Raw genomic sequence first — 11,732 nt, forward strand, 5'->3', positions numbered from 1 at the left:
CCGCACCAGCCAGAACGCACGGATCCAAAGCGACGCTCCGGCTGCCTGTGGGATACGTGCGAGAGAAAACCTGCAGACCTGAGAAAAGGCTCTCCTCTCTGAGTCTCTTCCGTGAGTGGACTAAGGGAATGTAACGCACATGCACAGCTTGTCAGTCCCCTGGAGACACTGAAACGCAGCTTCGCAGACCGAACAGCCCCTGGTTCTCACCACTGAAGGAATACGACTTGTTTCTCCACTACCCGCTATGGCTCGCACAGACTGGACTTCAGAGTAACTGGGTGTAATTGTGTCAATTAACAGCAGCCCGTGAGCGGCTCTCCTCTGTCCGCGGTCCTGAACACAATTTGGGTCTGGATTTTGTGGATTTTTCCCCGTTCCATGCTGGCTGGCGGTGGTGGCGTGAGAGCGGACACAAGCGTGATTTCATGGCCAGTGAGGTCATGAGCATCCCGCGGCTCGGCACCGGCGACTTTGGGATCTGAAACAAACACACACAGCGGGACATTTTCGGTTCACCTTGGAGGTCATAAATCATAACCATACACCTTCCCCTCCCCTCTCATCCTCCTCCTCCTTTTCCACCACTAAAGGGTTTTTTTCTGGAGGGGAATTCATCCTGTCAAGAGTGTGACCCCCACCCCCCGTTCAGCAACACCTGCACACCCCCGTCAAACAAAATGAGACTGGCAAAAATGTGTCGACTAAACGCGCTGGGGATCTATTTGTGGGAAACAGTGGTGTTTTTCAGGTAAGCATATGCACTTCATCAATGGAAATTATGATGCGTGTCTCATGCGTATCGGGGTTTTCCTCCTTTTTTCTTGGCTGTTGTTTGGGACATGCATGAAAATTAGAGCCCCCTTTCAGTCCTACATGGTTGAAAGGAATCCAACTGGAGTCCTGTCAAAGTCGTCTTTGGGTTGAAGGTGTTATTACTTATGTGCACGCCAGCATGCATGTCCTAGTGAGTTGAATTAAGTTGCACTGAATCCAGGCAGGATTGTGTGTGGAGCTGGCAGCGACCACTAGTGGGCAAACTGCTTGTGACGTGCTTTTCCAGAATGTCAGGAAGCATGTAAAGAGAATGTCTCGGGACATTTAGGACTTTCATGGCATTTAACAGATGCTCTTTTATGACTCCTAAAGTTGGTAATAGCAGTAACATACAAACACACTGATCAGCAGGTCTTGGGCAGTGTGTATTTGGCTTTCTGTTCACTCAAAGGTAGATTGTTCATCCAAAAACAGTGGAAATGTGAACATTATCAATCATTTCTTAGTTTCTTACATACAAGGTTTGCCTTGCCCGAAAAACCTCAGTTCATTTGTCTCACTGGTTCAGCAACACAATTGGTTGTCATGAGGTTTTGGTCGCAATGTCTTCTTTTATTACAAGTCATCTATAAATCGATTAGCACTGCTGCTGCAGCTGCTGCACTGCTTGTACATCAAGCTAAGTCCTGCTCTAAACACCCAGAGAACAAAAGCAACAGATCAATCAAACATCGGTTTCTTTATTGTTAGAGTTCCAATAAGATGCTTTGTTGCCAAATGCGTCATATTCTGCCAGAAGCTATCTTTTCTTTGTTTTTTCTCCCTGGTGTACCCATGTTGATTATGTGGTCATGTAGTCCCTCCTCCTGCCGGAGGCAATGTTTAGTCATCCCTGGTGCCTCCAAAGTTGCCTATTCATCAAGAGCCTCTTATCATGCTGCATCGAAACCCAAAAGCAATCAAATCCTTGTGTTATTGTTGCAGCAGTGGGTGGGGAATGTGCTAACGTCGCTGTGTAATTGGACACTGAAGGGGGATGTTGCCCAAAATGTAAACTTGCAGTGTTGTGTTGGTGTTTGCTGAAGGACTGGTTCTTCTTACCATTGCTAACTCTGAGAGATGAGACAGTCCAAGTAACTTCAAAACAGTGCTGATTTATTCAAAGGATCACAGGTAAAATTAACATTACACACTCAGGTATCTTGCACCTCCAAACTGCTCACAGGCAGATGTAAGATGAAAGACCCTGAACCCACCAGGCCTATACATTATATCCCCTCGGTTGGGCTAGCCCGTGTGTGTCTGTTGATTAAGTGGTGTGTAGCTAAAAACATTCTCACAGACTTCTAGTAACATGTCGTGACGTCATAATAATAATATTAAACATCCTGTCTGCTGACAGTCATCAACTCTTCTCTCTAGTATCCTTGACCAGATGTACCCTGTAGAAACTCATAAGCATGACTAAGCATTTAACAGTCTAACTAGACATCCTATCTCCACTAAACATTTCTAATACATAAAGTATCTATCCAATTTCTATCTGACTAAAAATACCTAACATTGCCAACGGATTGCTGGTGTTAGTTGATAGTGATTTTCCTGTAAACAGACAGGGAAGATGAGCTCCATGTTTATGATTGTGATGCTTGCAAGTGTTGTCACTGCTCTTGAATAGTGTTCACGTTCAACAGTAATGGCTAATGGGGGCATTCATTTTAATGTAGCAGACAGCTTTACAACATGTTACAGTGAAAATGTATGGACTGGGAATCTACAAATGAATCGCCCATGAGGGATAAATAAAGTCTCCTGAACTGAACGGGAAACATCAGCTCACATACATCAGCTTGATCGTCGTGACTGGCAATGACAACAGAACTCATAACACAAACCACAGTGATGAGCAAAACAAGGTCACAAATGGATGACAAATGGACTCTTAAGGCTTCTGAAGATGGTTCTGTGTCGCTAGAGGACTGTGATGGAGGACAGGCAGGGAAGAGGACAGTTCTGGAGATATCTGGCTCTGGGCCACTTTGGGACACCTAATGCATCATTAACAAGGTGAATGCATTTAATAAAGAGTGAAAAAGTGTCGGGTGTCACTGCCCTTCGCAGGCGTTAAATTGCTCTCCTGGGATCATGAACAGCAGCAGCAGGTTTGGGGCTCTGTTGAGCTCAGCCCACAGGGTTCAGGAATTTATTAGGCAAACGGGATCTGATGAAAAATACTTTGAGCTTCATCATGGGAATTGTAGGATCCAGGCGTTCTGAAGCTTGGCATATCAGAGACTAAAAGTCAGGATGTCTCAGCCTCTGCTGCATCTGTTTTGAGCATTCTTTGTCATAAATCTGTCTTTTGCATGTGCCCAAACCTTCCAGAAATACATCAGTAAATTGCAGGAGTGCCCCCTAACGTCTTCATACACGCTCAGGTACAGTATGGGCGTCGTGTCTCCAGAAACAAACTGGATTACAGACAGTTCTCAAAGGGAAAAATGCAGAAATTAAAGGAAAAAATAAATACAATAAAATAAATTGCATTTTGTTTAAACACTAAGTAACTAGGAAAGAATACCCTAATTAATTGTTATCACCTCCAGGAAGTCACACCCTCTGCCCCAATGGAAGCAAGTTCAGCCTTCTGTGTAAAATAAAGTAACTACTGTTATAAACTAAACATAAAGTATCTTCTGTTTGTAAAATGTTAATTTGCAAAGGAGCCAGTGACTGTAACTGATCAGACAAATGTAGTGGGAGAAAAATAAATATAAAGTTTTCTGATGAACTATATTGAAGCACCAGTTATGCTGGAAAACTTAAGAACAAGTATGAGAAAATTGTAGATAGCTACAGTATAACGCATGTATATTTAGTTAATATGTAAAACTAATAAGTTAATTAAATATATTGGTTGACAAAGGTTTTGCTGTTACACACCAAATTTTTCAAATTGTAAATGACCAGATTTAACTTATGTTTCTGTGAGAACAACTTGCAAACTGGGAATGAGCTTCTTTACTCACGCTGTTCGTCTCACTTTACACTGACAGCATATTGTATGCAAATACCTCATAAGTTGGTTATGTGTCTGGCTCCTGTTTTGCTTCTTTAACCTGCAGGCACCTCGCACGTTTCGCTTTACTGCATCACGTGTGAATATGATTTCCCCGCACAACCTCGGAGCTATTTCATTATGTGGACTATCAAAAGCATTTTCTGAACCTGCTGCAGCGGCTCCCTCATTTCCATTGAATGAGGCAGTTGGGATGGGTGGTAGCGTTGGTGGGGGTGGGTGCAGGAGTTTTGCATTCAGCGCACACTGTTTAGTTAATGAACCAGAGTCAGGATATTGCCATCTCAGCTCCTCGGGCCTGGACTCTGCAGGTCCCTGCTTAATTGATATCTCTTTCCCCTCCGTCCCGACCCAGGCCCCCAAACCTCATTCCACATTCAGCCTTATTGCTAAACATTGATTAGCCTGTCAATGGCCAGGCCCCAGCCTGATGAATGCACATTTAATGCTCGCACATATCTCTCTTTGTCCCTGTTCCTATTATTCATCAAAGAGCCAGGGGAGGAGAATAGAGAATTTAGATCAAGATTGGAACAGCAGGAAACCTTTAATTGTGTACTCGGGCTAAAATCTGTGCACTCTAACAAGACAGGTGAAAGAAAAGTTCCATGAAGGTGAGGTGATTGTCCTTGCTGCCAGCATGTATCAACTTTTCTCTACTATTGTTTTTTTTTTTTTTTTTGTGGTGTGACTTTCTGGAAAAGTCACAATGTTATTTCATATTATATACACCAGTAGAACAAGTGAAGCTGGTTGGATGAGCTACGAAACACCTTCTAAATCTTATTCTGCTTAATGTTAATTCACAAGTGACTGGAAAAAAATGTGATTGTAAACCCAATGACCAGAAAACAGACAGAGACCCATAGAGGACTGTCAGGGTATGAGTGTTTGTACTGGACAACAACATCCATCATGAGTGATTCACTGACCAAGTCAGCCTGAATTTCATGTAGCGAGAGAAGTGTTCAACAAAAGTGGTGAAGGGTTTGCCCTTGTTCCCCCTGAAATTAAAAATGGACTAAAGCCAGACACTAATATAACACTTGATTATAAATGATAAATAATGGTAAAAAAAAATTATGGTAAAATTGACTGTATTTTATATAGCGCTTTCTCACAGTGTGTTGCACTGGCCAAAGTGCTTTTACAGGGAGATCATACACCATTCACACACCGATGACGACAAGGCTGCCATGCACCGGTGCTAGTCAAGCCACCGGGAGCAATTCGGGGTTCAGTGTCTTGCTCAGGGACACTTGGGCATGCGGGGAGACCGGGAGTCGAACCACCAACTTGCTGGTCAGGAGATGACTGCCCTACCTCATGAGCCACAGCCACCCCCGTATATAAAAATAATGTATATAAATGTATATAAATGCATTATAAGTTCTCCAAATAGGTTCATTTTTTGTGGAAAAACAATTCAGCATTTTTTCATTAAATGCAGGAATTTTGGATTCAGTTTTGTGGATCAGTGGGTAGAGCAGTTGTCTCCCAACCAGAGGGTCGGAGGTTTGAATCTCGGTGCCTGTAGTCCACGTGTCAAAGTGTCCTTGGGCAAGACACTGAACCCCCCCTGGTTAGAGCCATCGGTTGAGGTGGCGCCGCAGATGGCTGCCATCGGTTCTGTACCGGAAATAAATTCCTTGTCTGTAACATACTTGGCCAAATAAAGGTGATTATCCTTATTTGCAGTTGCAGCATTTCCTGTGTTGAGTTACATCTAATTCAAAGCAGTTGCTTCCTGCTGTTGTTTCACATTAAAAGCCTTGTTAATTTTTTTAAAGGGTTTTAATGTGAAGCAGCAGGAAATGCACTGTGTCAGTGAGTGTTGTAGTGAATGCCTGATATTAGCTTTCAAACAAAGTAAAAAGGTTGGTGACCACTGGTGACACCACTTACATTCCTCCTTTGCCTTGGATAGACCGGTAAATTACAGTAAATTACACCTTGGAGTCCAACTGAGTGACTGAACAAGGAGGTTTTGGATACAGCACAGTGATGGTAAGCTACTGCAGCTAACAAGCTAACTACATACAAAGCTAATTGGTTGGGTTGGTGATAATACAGTCAGCATCTGTTGCCGCTGGTACAAAGTGTTACTGTATATAAGCCACATTACTCCACTATTGCCCATGTCTGAACCAGAATCACAACATATGGACAGAATAGTGCACAGCATTCATCTGAGTGGTCATCCAACACACAAACCATGATGGTCAGGCAATACCAATCAGTCAGTCAAAGTGAATGGCCACTGAGCAGCCTGTGACATCTCTGCCTTATTGGTTTTGTACTAGGAGGTGGTGGTTGTTGGAACAGTAGTAGTTTTGAGGTTAGAACAGGAAACTTTGTATACATCTATTTGGGCCATCAGCGTTGTTTTTTTTTTGGTTGTTTCAGGGAAATTAAGTTTATAATAAAACTGGACCATACGTACAGTTTATCACTGGTTTTGATACAAGTATAGAATGAATTTATTAGCTCACAATTGTGTAGGAGTGGGATAAACAGGAGCATAGGCATTTCTGTTTACACTTTAACAAAAAGCAGGCGTTGGAGGTGATTTGTGGTGAAGCTCTGTGTGTTTTTACTGCTATTTTTGTCACAGCACAAGAGATTTATTGTCATTGTGCAAACACAACAAAATTGTCACTGTATCACAGTCATTTATGTCGCACGGTTAATAATAAATATATGAAAACATATACACACACATACATGCATGCATGGTAATAAATACAATAAAAAAAGGTAAAAGTAAGTTTGTTTTTATTGCTCTGTAGCACCTTCTGGTTGGCAGAAGCTGAAACGGGTGATGTGCTGGGTGGGTATTGTCTTTTATGATGTTTTTAACTCTGTTAATGCAGCGACTACTGTGCAAGTTCTCGATCATGGGCAGGTTCATACCTACAATGCTCTGTGCTGTTTTCACAATGCGCTCGAGGGCTTTTCCATCAGCTTGTGTGCAGCTGCTACACCAGGCAGGGCCTTTCTACCAGCTTGTGTGCAGCTGCTACACCAGGCAGTCAAACAGTAAGTTAGAATACTCTCAGTGGTGGCTCTGTAAAAGTTTACCAGTAGTCTTTGGTGTAAATGTACTCTTCTGAGCTGTCTGAGAAAGTAAAGGCACTGTTGTGCCTTTCCCACCACAGCTGATGTTTTCAGCTGTTTTCACAAAGCTGCATGTTTTGAAAGCTCATCTTCTCTGGAGAAACAAAACATTCCCTTGCTTTCTTGATCATGAGCTGCTCTCATTTAACATCTGCCTCCCTGTGATAATGTAGATTGATCGCCTTGCAAAGATCGTTACTATACACACAAATATGCCACAGGCTTCATTATGCAAACTACTCATCTTCACCACAGATGAAATGTGCGAGGCTGACCTATTCCTCTGTGGATTTCTTCATTCAATAAAGCACTTTATTAATCCGAGTGGAAACAAAGCCGTGTAGTCTGAACAATTCACCTCTGGGCTAAAATATGGCTGCTTTCATACATCTTTATGTAGCTGTTGAAAGACGAAATATACAGTATGCACCATTCACAATTTGTCCGAGCAGGATGAATATTGAGTTGTGCCTGCAGCTGTTTACCAGTAAGCTGCTGGGAGGTAACCCTGAGCTGGGTTTGACAATGCAGCAGCATGTAGGGCCTCACACGCACCCCCATCACATCATAGGCTCAATTAAATCTGAGTTCATGAACCAGTTCATGAAGTAAACTGATGTTAAATGTGGCAGTTCAGAGGAGCCAATTCATTGGCTTCCTTCAGTTATTTTAAGTAAAACAGTCCTGGATGTCTCGAGACTCTGGAGTCTATATTGAATAAAAGTCTTTATCCTGAAGTGGCAGACTAGGGCAGGACTGACTTTGTACAGAGAACAGAACTAAAGGTACCGGTGGTTTGTTCATTAAATTAAAGGTTAGCCTCTGCATAGACAGTCAGAGAAAACAGAGTCTTGACAGAATGACGTAACTGGAATGTCGCCCTGCCTTGAGTGTTATTTGGTTCAGCGTACCAGTCCTAGTACTTGTTGCATTCATTAGCTGTGTAAGTGCTGTGGCTCAGTGTCAGCTGCCATCAGTATTTACCGCCACGTTTACTCTGTTTCCTTAAACCAGATTGTAAGCTGGACCTCGAACTTGGAATGTACTGGAGAGAACAAGTCTTTCCACTTGGGTGTGTGTCTGTGAAGTACAAGGTCCAACTTGAAGTAAAAACAGAATGAAAAAATTCAACTTTTTTCTCTGGTGGTCAGCAGAGGAACAGAACACTGGTGCTGCTTTATATCATATCACAGTTTTACACCGGAGACTTAGACTCAAGTCAGAATTGAATCAAAAACTGAAGACCTGTGACTTGACCTAGACTTGGCTGTTGTTGGTACTTGGCTTATTTGATAGCGACTCCCTAAAGACAGAAAGTACGGTACTAGACTGTGACAGGCTGGTGTTGCATCTGGAATTTTACAAAGACTCAGTTTCAACTGTGTAAAAAACACTATCGGCAGCTTTTAAAGTAAATCAGTTAACTGCTGCGTTATTGTAACAGAGACCTGAAAGATTCACAATTTACTAAAAATGATGACGTGAAACTTCCTTGATATTTTAGGGCTGGCTACAATCAGTAAATATAAAGTCATATTATAATGTGTAATGCAGTGAACCGTGTTCTTCCCATGTGTAAAACAAAAGCATTAATGGTTCATTTTTATTAGAGAACAGATCTGGTACATGAGACAAAATGTTTACATCACATTTTATAGCTGATCAATGAATAACTGCACAGTGAGTGATTCTTTTCCTGAATCGTAGTACTCACCAGCACCAATAGTCCAGAATGCATTGCAGCCTGAGGAATGTAGTGTTTAATGTATAACGTGAAGGCTCGCGCTCTTGTAAATGTACAGAATTACCTGTGTAAATGAAAGCAGACCTGGCAGGTTGGTGTAACATTGATCAAACAAAACAGTAACTTTGGATGTCAGATAATAACCAATGGGGTGTGTTGAAGATTAACGAACGATAAAAGGGCGTGAGGCGTGGTTTCCTTTGTGGGCAGTGAACAAATGCAGTCATCTGAATTAAAATGTTGCATTCTCTTCAGAATTCATGAATTCTTTTTTGATCACCCTGAGGGACAGAGTTCTCTGTTTTTCTTGCTGCTGTGAATGTGAAAATCAGAGATCACAGTTTAAAGATCAGGGTCAGCCTCTGGAGCCGGCTGGGATTTACTGTGCTGCTCAGGCATGCTGCAGAAAGATGAAGAGCTCGGGGCACACCTCTGCCAGCTGCCCCTCTCTGAAATCACCCAGTGTCAGTTAGCCTACTGCACACTCCCACTTTAGCCAAATTAAAGCGACTGTGTTATTTATGAACCTGCCCTCAGGCTGTTTCATTTGTTTTGTAGGTGCCCGGCCAATATTTATTGCTCACATCTCCCATCATAACAAATCACAACATATATATTTTTTCCCATGATCAATTTCCAAGCTCGTCTAATGAAAAACAATCGACTGCTCTGGTGGACTTTGTTACCATCTCTACAGTAATTAACTTCTGGGCTGCCAGGTTCATTTCCAAAACCTAACGTATGATAATACATTATTGATTAGTGGGCAGAAACAGATTTGCACCATAAATAACAGAATATATTATCAATAACCTGTCACGGCTGTTACTCGGTTACAGTGAAAGTGAATTCCTGGAAATGTTAGGAGCTGCAGCAGGTGTCTGCAAGGGAGCTTTGTTTTGCTGTTGTTTAAAAGAAGCTTTTTAGAAAGACAGTGGGAAGAGCTTTCAAGTTTTTTTCTACAACCCAACTTAATGTTGAGCCTTTAGTTTGTTCAGTACGATGTTGTCCAGCATGACCTCAGCTCTGGTCAAATCAAATCTGATTATTGGAAGCTTGTTTTGAATCATGTCCTTTTCCTCTGGACTTGTGTTGGGTATCTAAAACCTGCTAATGTTTACACAAGTCAACCTTATTACTTGTCACTCACTCACGCCGCCCGACAACGGCTACACCAGTCACTCCTGTTGGTGTTGCCATCATTAAGCCTATCAATGCTGTTAAGTACTGGGGGCACAACTCCTCTCAGTACCACTCTGGCTGTTGGGATGGTTATCCTCCTCCGAGGCATAGCTAGGGTCCTGATGATGGAGAGGCTCTGTACTGTCAGGGAGGACTTATGCACTCTGCCTCCTTTTCACTCAAAAAGGGCTAGACAACGGCGGTAGCTGAGAGCGAGAGGGTATAAGCCCTTTCTACACTACAGCTACCACAATAGATGCATACCACCCATCCTGTGAGCATTCACATAACTCACTCACCACACAAAGTAGTTGTGATTCTGATTTCAACTACAATATGAACCAATAAGGTGCATTGCAAAGTTATGGACAACAAACGATCACCTAACGAACTCTGCATTTACTTGTTGTTTTGAGATGTTATTAAATGTTTTTATCAGTTTAAAATATGGAATACTAAACATGAAACATGCAAATTTTGGCAGTTTGGGAGTTTTAATATTGGCTTCAAGTTGAAATTACAACTTGCCCTGAAAGCGTTTTTAATTTTAGAAGCTTTAATGTCACATAAAACATATTACAGCTGATGGACTCCAAGTACTCAAAGTGCCTCAAAGCACCGTGAGCACATACATTTTTAATCAAATCCCAAACTCTGGCAGAGTTTGAGCCATGCATAATCTGCACTGCCTCTCATATAAATGGAATGTCTAAAAGTTTTTATTGATTAACATAATTAAGAAAATGATCGTTGAGCTCACATTTTCTTGCTTGTCTACTCGTGTGAGTGCAGGTGATCTCCGTTTAATCTTGGATCCATTATCTAGTTAGTTTGACGTTAGTCTGGCCGTGGTGAAGATTCACCTTGTGGTAGCTTTTTTTCAGACTAATTTTCTAATCTAATATTCTCTAATCACATGTGTACCCATGAATTGCTTTAAGACCCCCGTGGGACAGTGTTGGTGATTCACATGAGCCTACATGGAAACCTTCCCAGTGCATTCTGGTGAGAATGCACATTCTGAACCTAAAATAACGAAGTTAGCAGCATGTTGGTGCCACACAGCCAGCAGAAGCAGGACATACAGGCCAAAACTACCCAGTAACAGCATGATAAAACTGCTCCCGAATGGGCCAAGGAAACGTGGTGTTTTGCCCTGTGAATGTGAAAATGTGAAGTTCTTGCAGTGGTGTCTGGTGCTGTTAGAGCAGTGGCGTATGTGACACAGCTCAGGCATCTGAGTATCAGGTCTTCACTTTGTAGTGATGACCGGGTGTAGCTGGGCGAGTCAGGCAGCCTATCTGTTAGTTCCAGAGAAGCGAGCAGCCCGTTGCTTTCCTGAGTGTTACTAAATGCCAGGAGGAGATCAATTAGGGATTCGGGTCTTCAGAGGCTTTAGGAACATAATGAGGAACACTTAGGGCTAATGATCAGAGCCTTGCATTAGCCCACACCTCGCTCACATTTTTCCCTTTCCTCGCTGTGTGCATATTAGATACTGGCACATGACGACTCAGCTGTTTCGTCTTCTTTGCTGCGTCAGCATTGGCCACAGGTCTCCACAGTAGCCACAGCCAGCATCGATCTGAAATAATTAAAGAAAATCCAAACTTTGGAAGCCCACAGAACAGGATGCTTAGTTGCAAAATGATCAACAAAAACACAGAAAGGCCTTGGATGGCTGCAGACCCTGTTGACTCCAGTCTATTATAATATGTGTTTAAATGTGATGAAGCAAATTTGTGAAATGTGATATTAGCTTAAAATGTGCTGTCTGTTTTACGTGACAATGCTCAGGTAAAGGTTTGGTGAGGTAAAGGTACAAAACAAATG

General features: G+C 42.3%; 1 protein-coding gene across 5 annotated transcripts in view; it reads left to right on the forward strand.

Moving 5' to 3' along the window:
* Positions 1-324: 324 nt before the first annotated feature.
* Positions 325-11,732, forward strand: part of glra1 (glycine receptor, alpha 1) — a 106,366-nt gene continuing 94,958 nt past the window's right edge. For 4 of the 5 annotated variants that reach the window (XM_020594091.1, XM_020594092.1, XM_020594093.1 and 1 more), the window contains exon 1: positions 325-751. In XM_020594091.1, coding sequence (XP_020449747.1) covers positions 681-751 — 71 coding nt within the window. In that variant the 5' untranslated portion in view covers positions 325-680. Of the gene's footprint in view, positions 752-5,677; positions 5,864-11,732 lie in introns of those variants that run through there. The other variant, XM_020594095.1, reaches the window with a different exon arrangement.

The sequence above is a fragment of the Monopterus albus genome, unplaced genomic scaffold, assembly GCF_001952655.1.
Source record: "Monopterus albus unplaced genomic scaffold, M_albus_1.0 scaffold21.1, whole genome shotgun sequence".
Classification (NCBI taxonomy): Eukaryota; Metazoa; Chordata; class Actinopteri; order Synbranchiformes; family Synbranchidae; genus Monopterus; species Monopterus albus.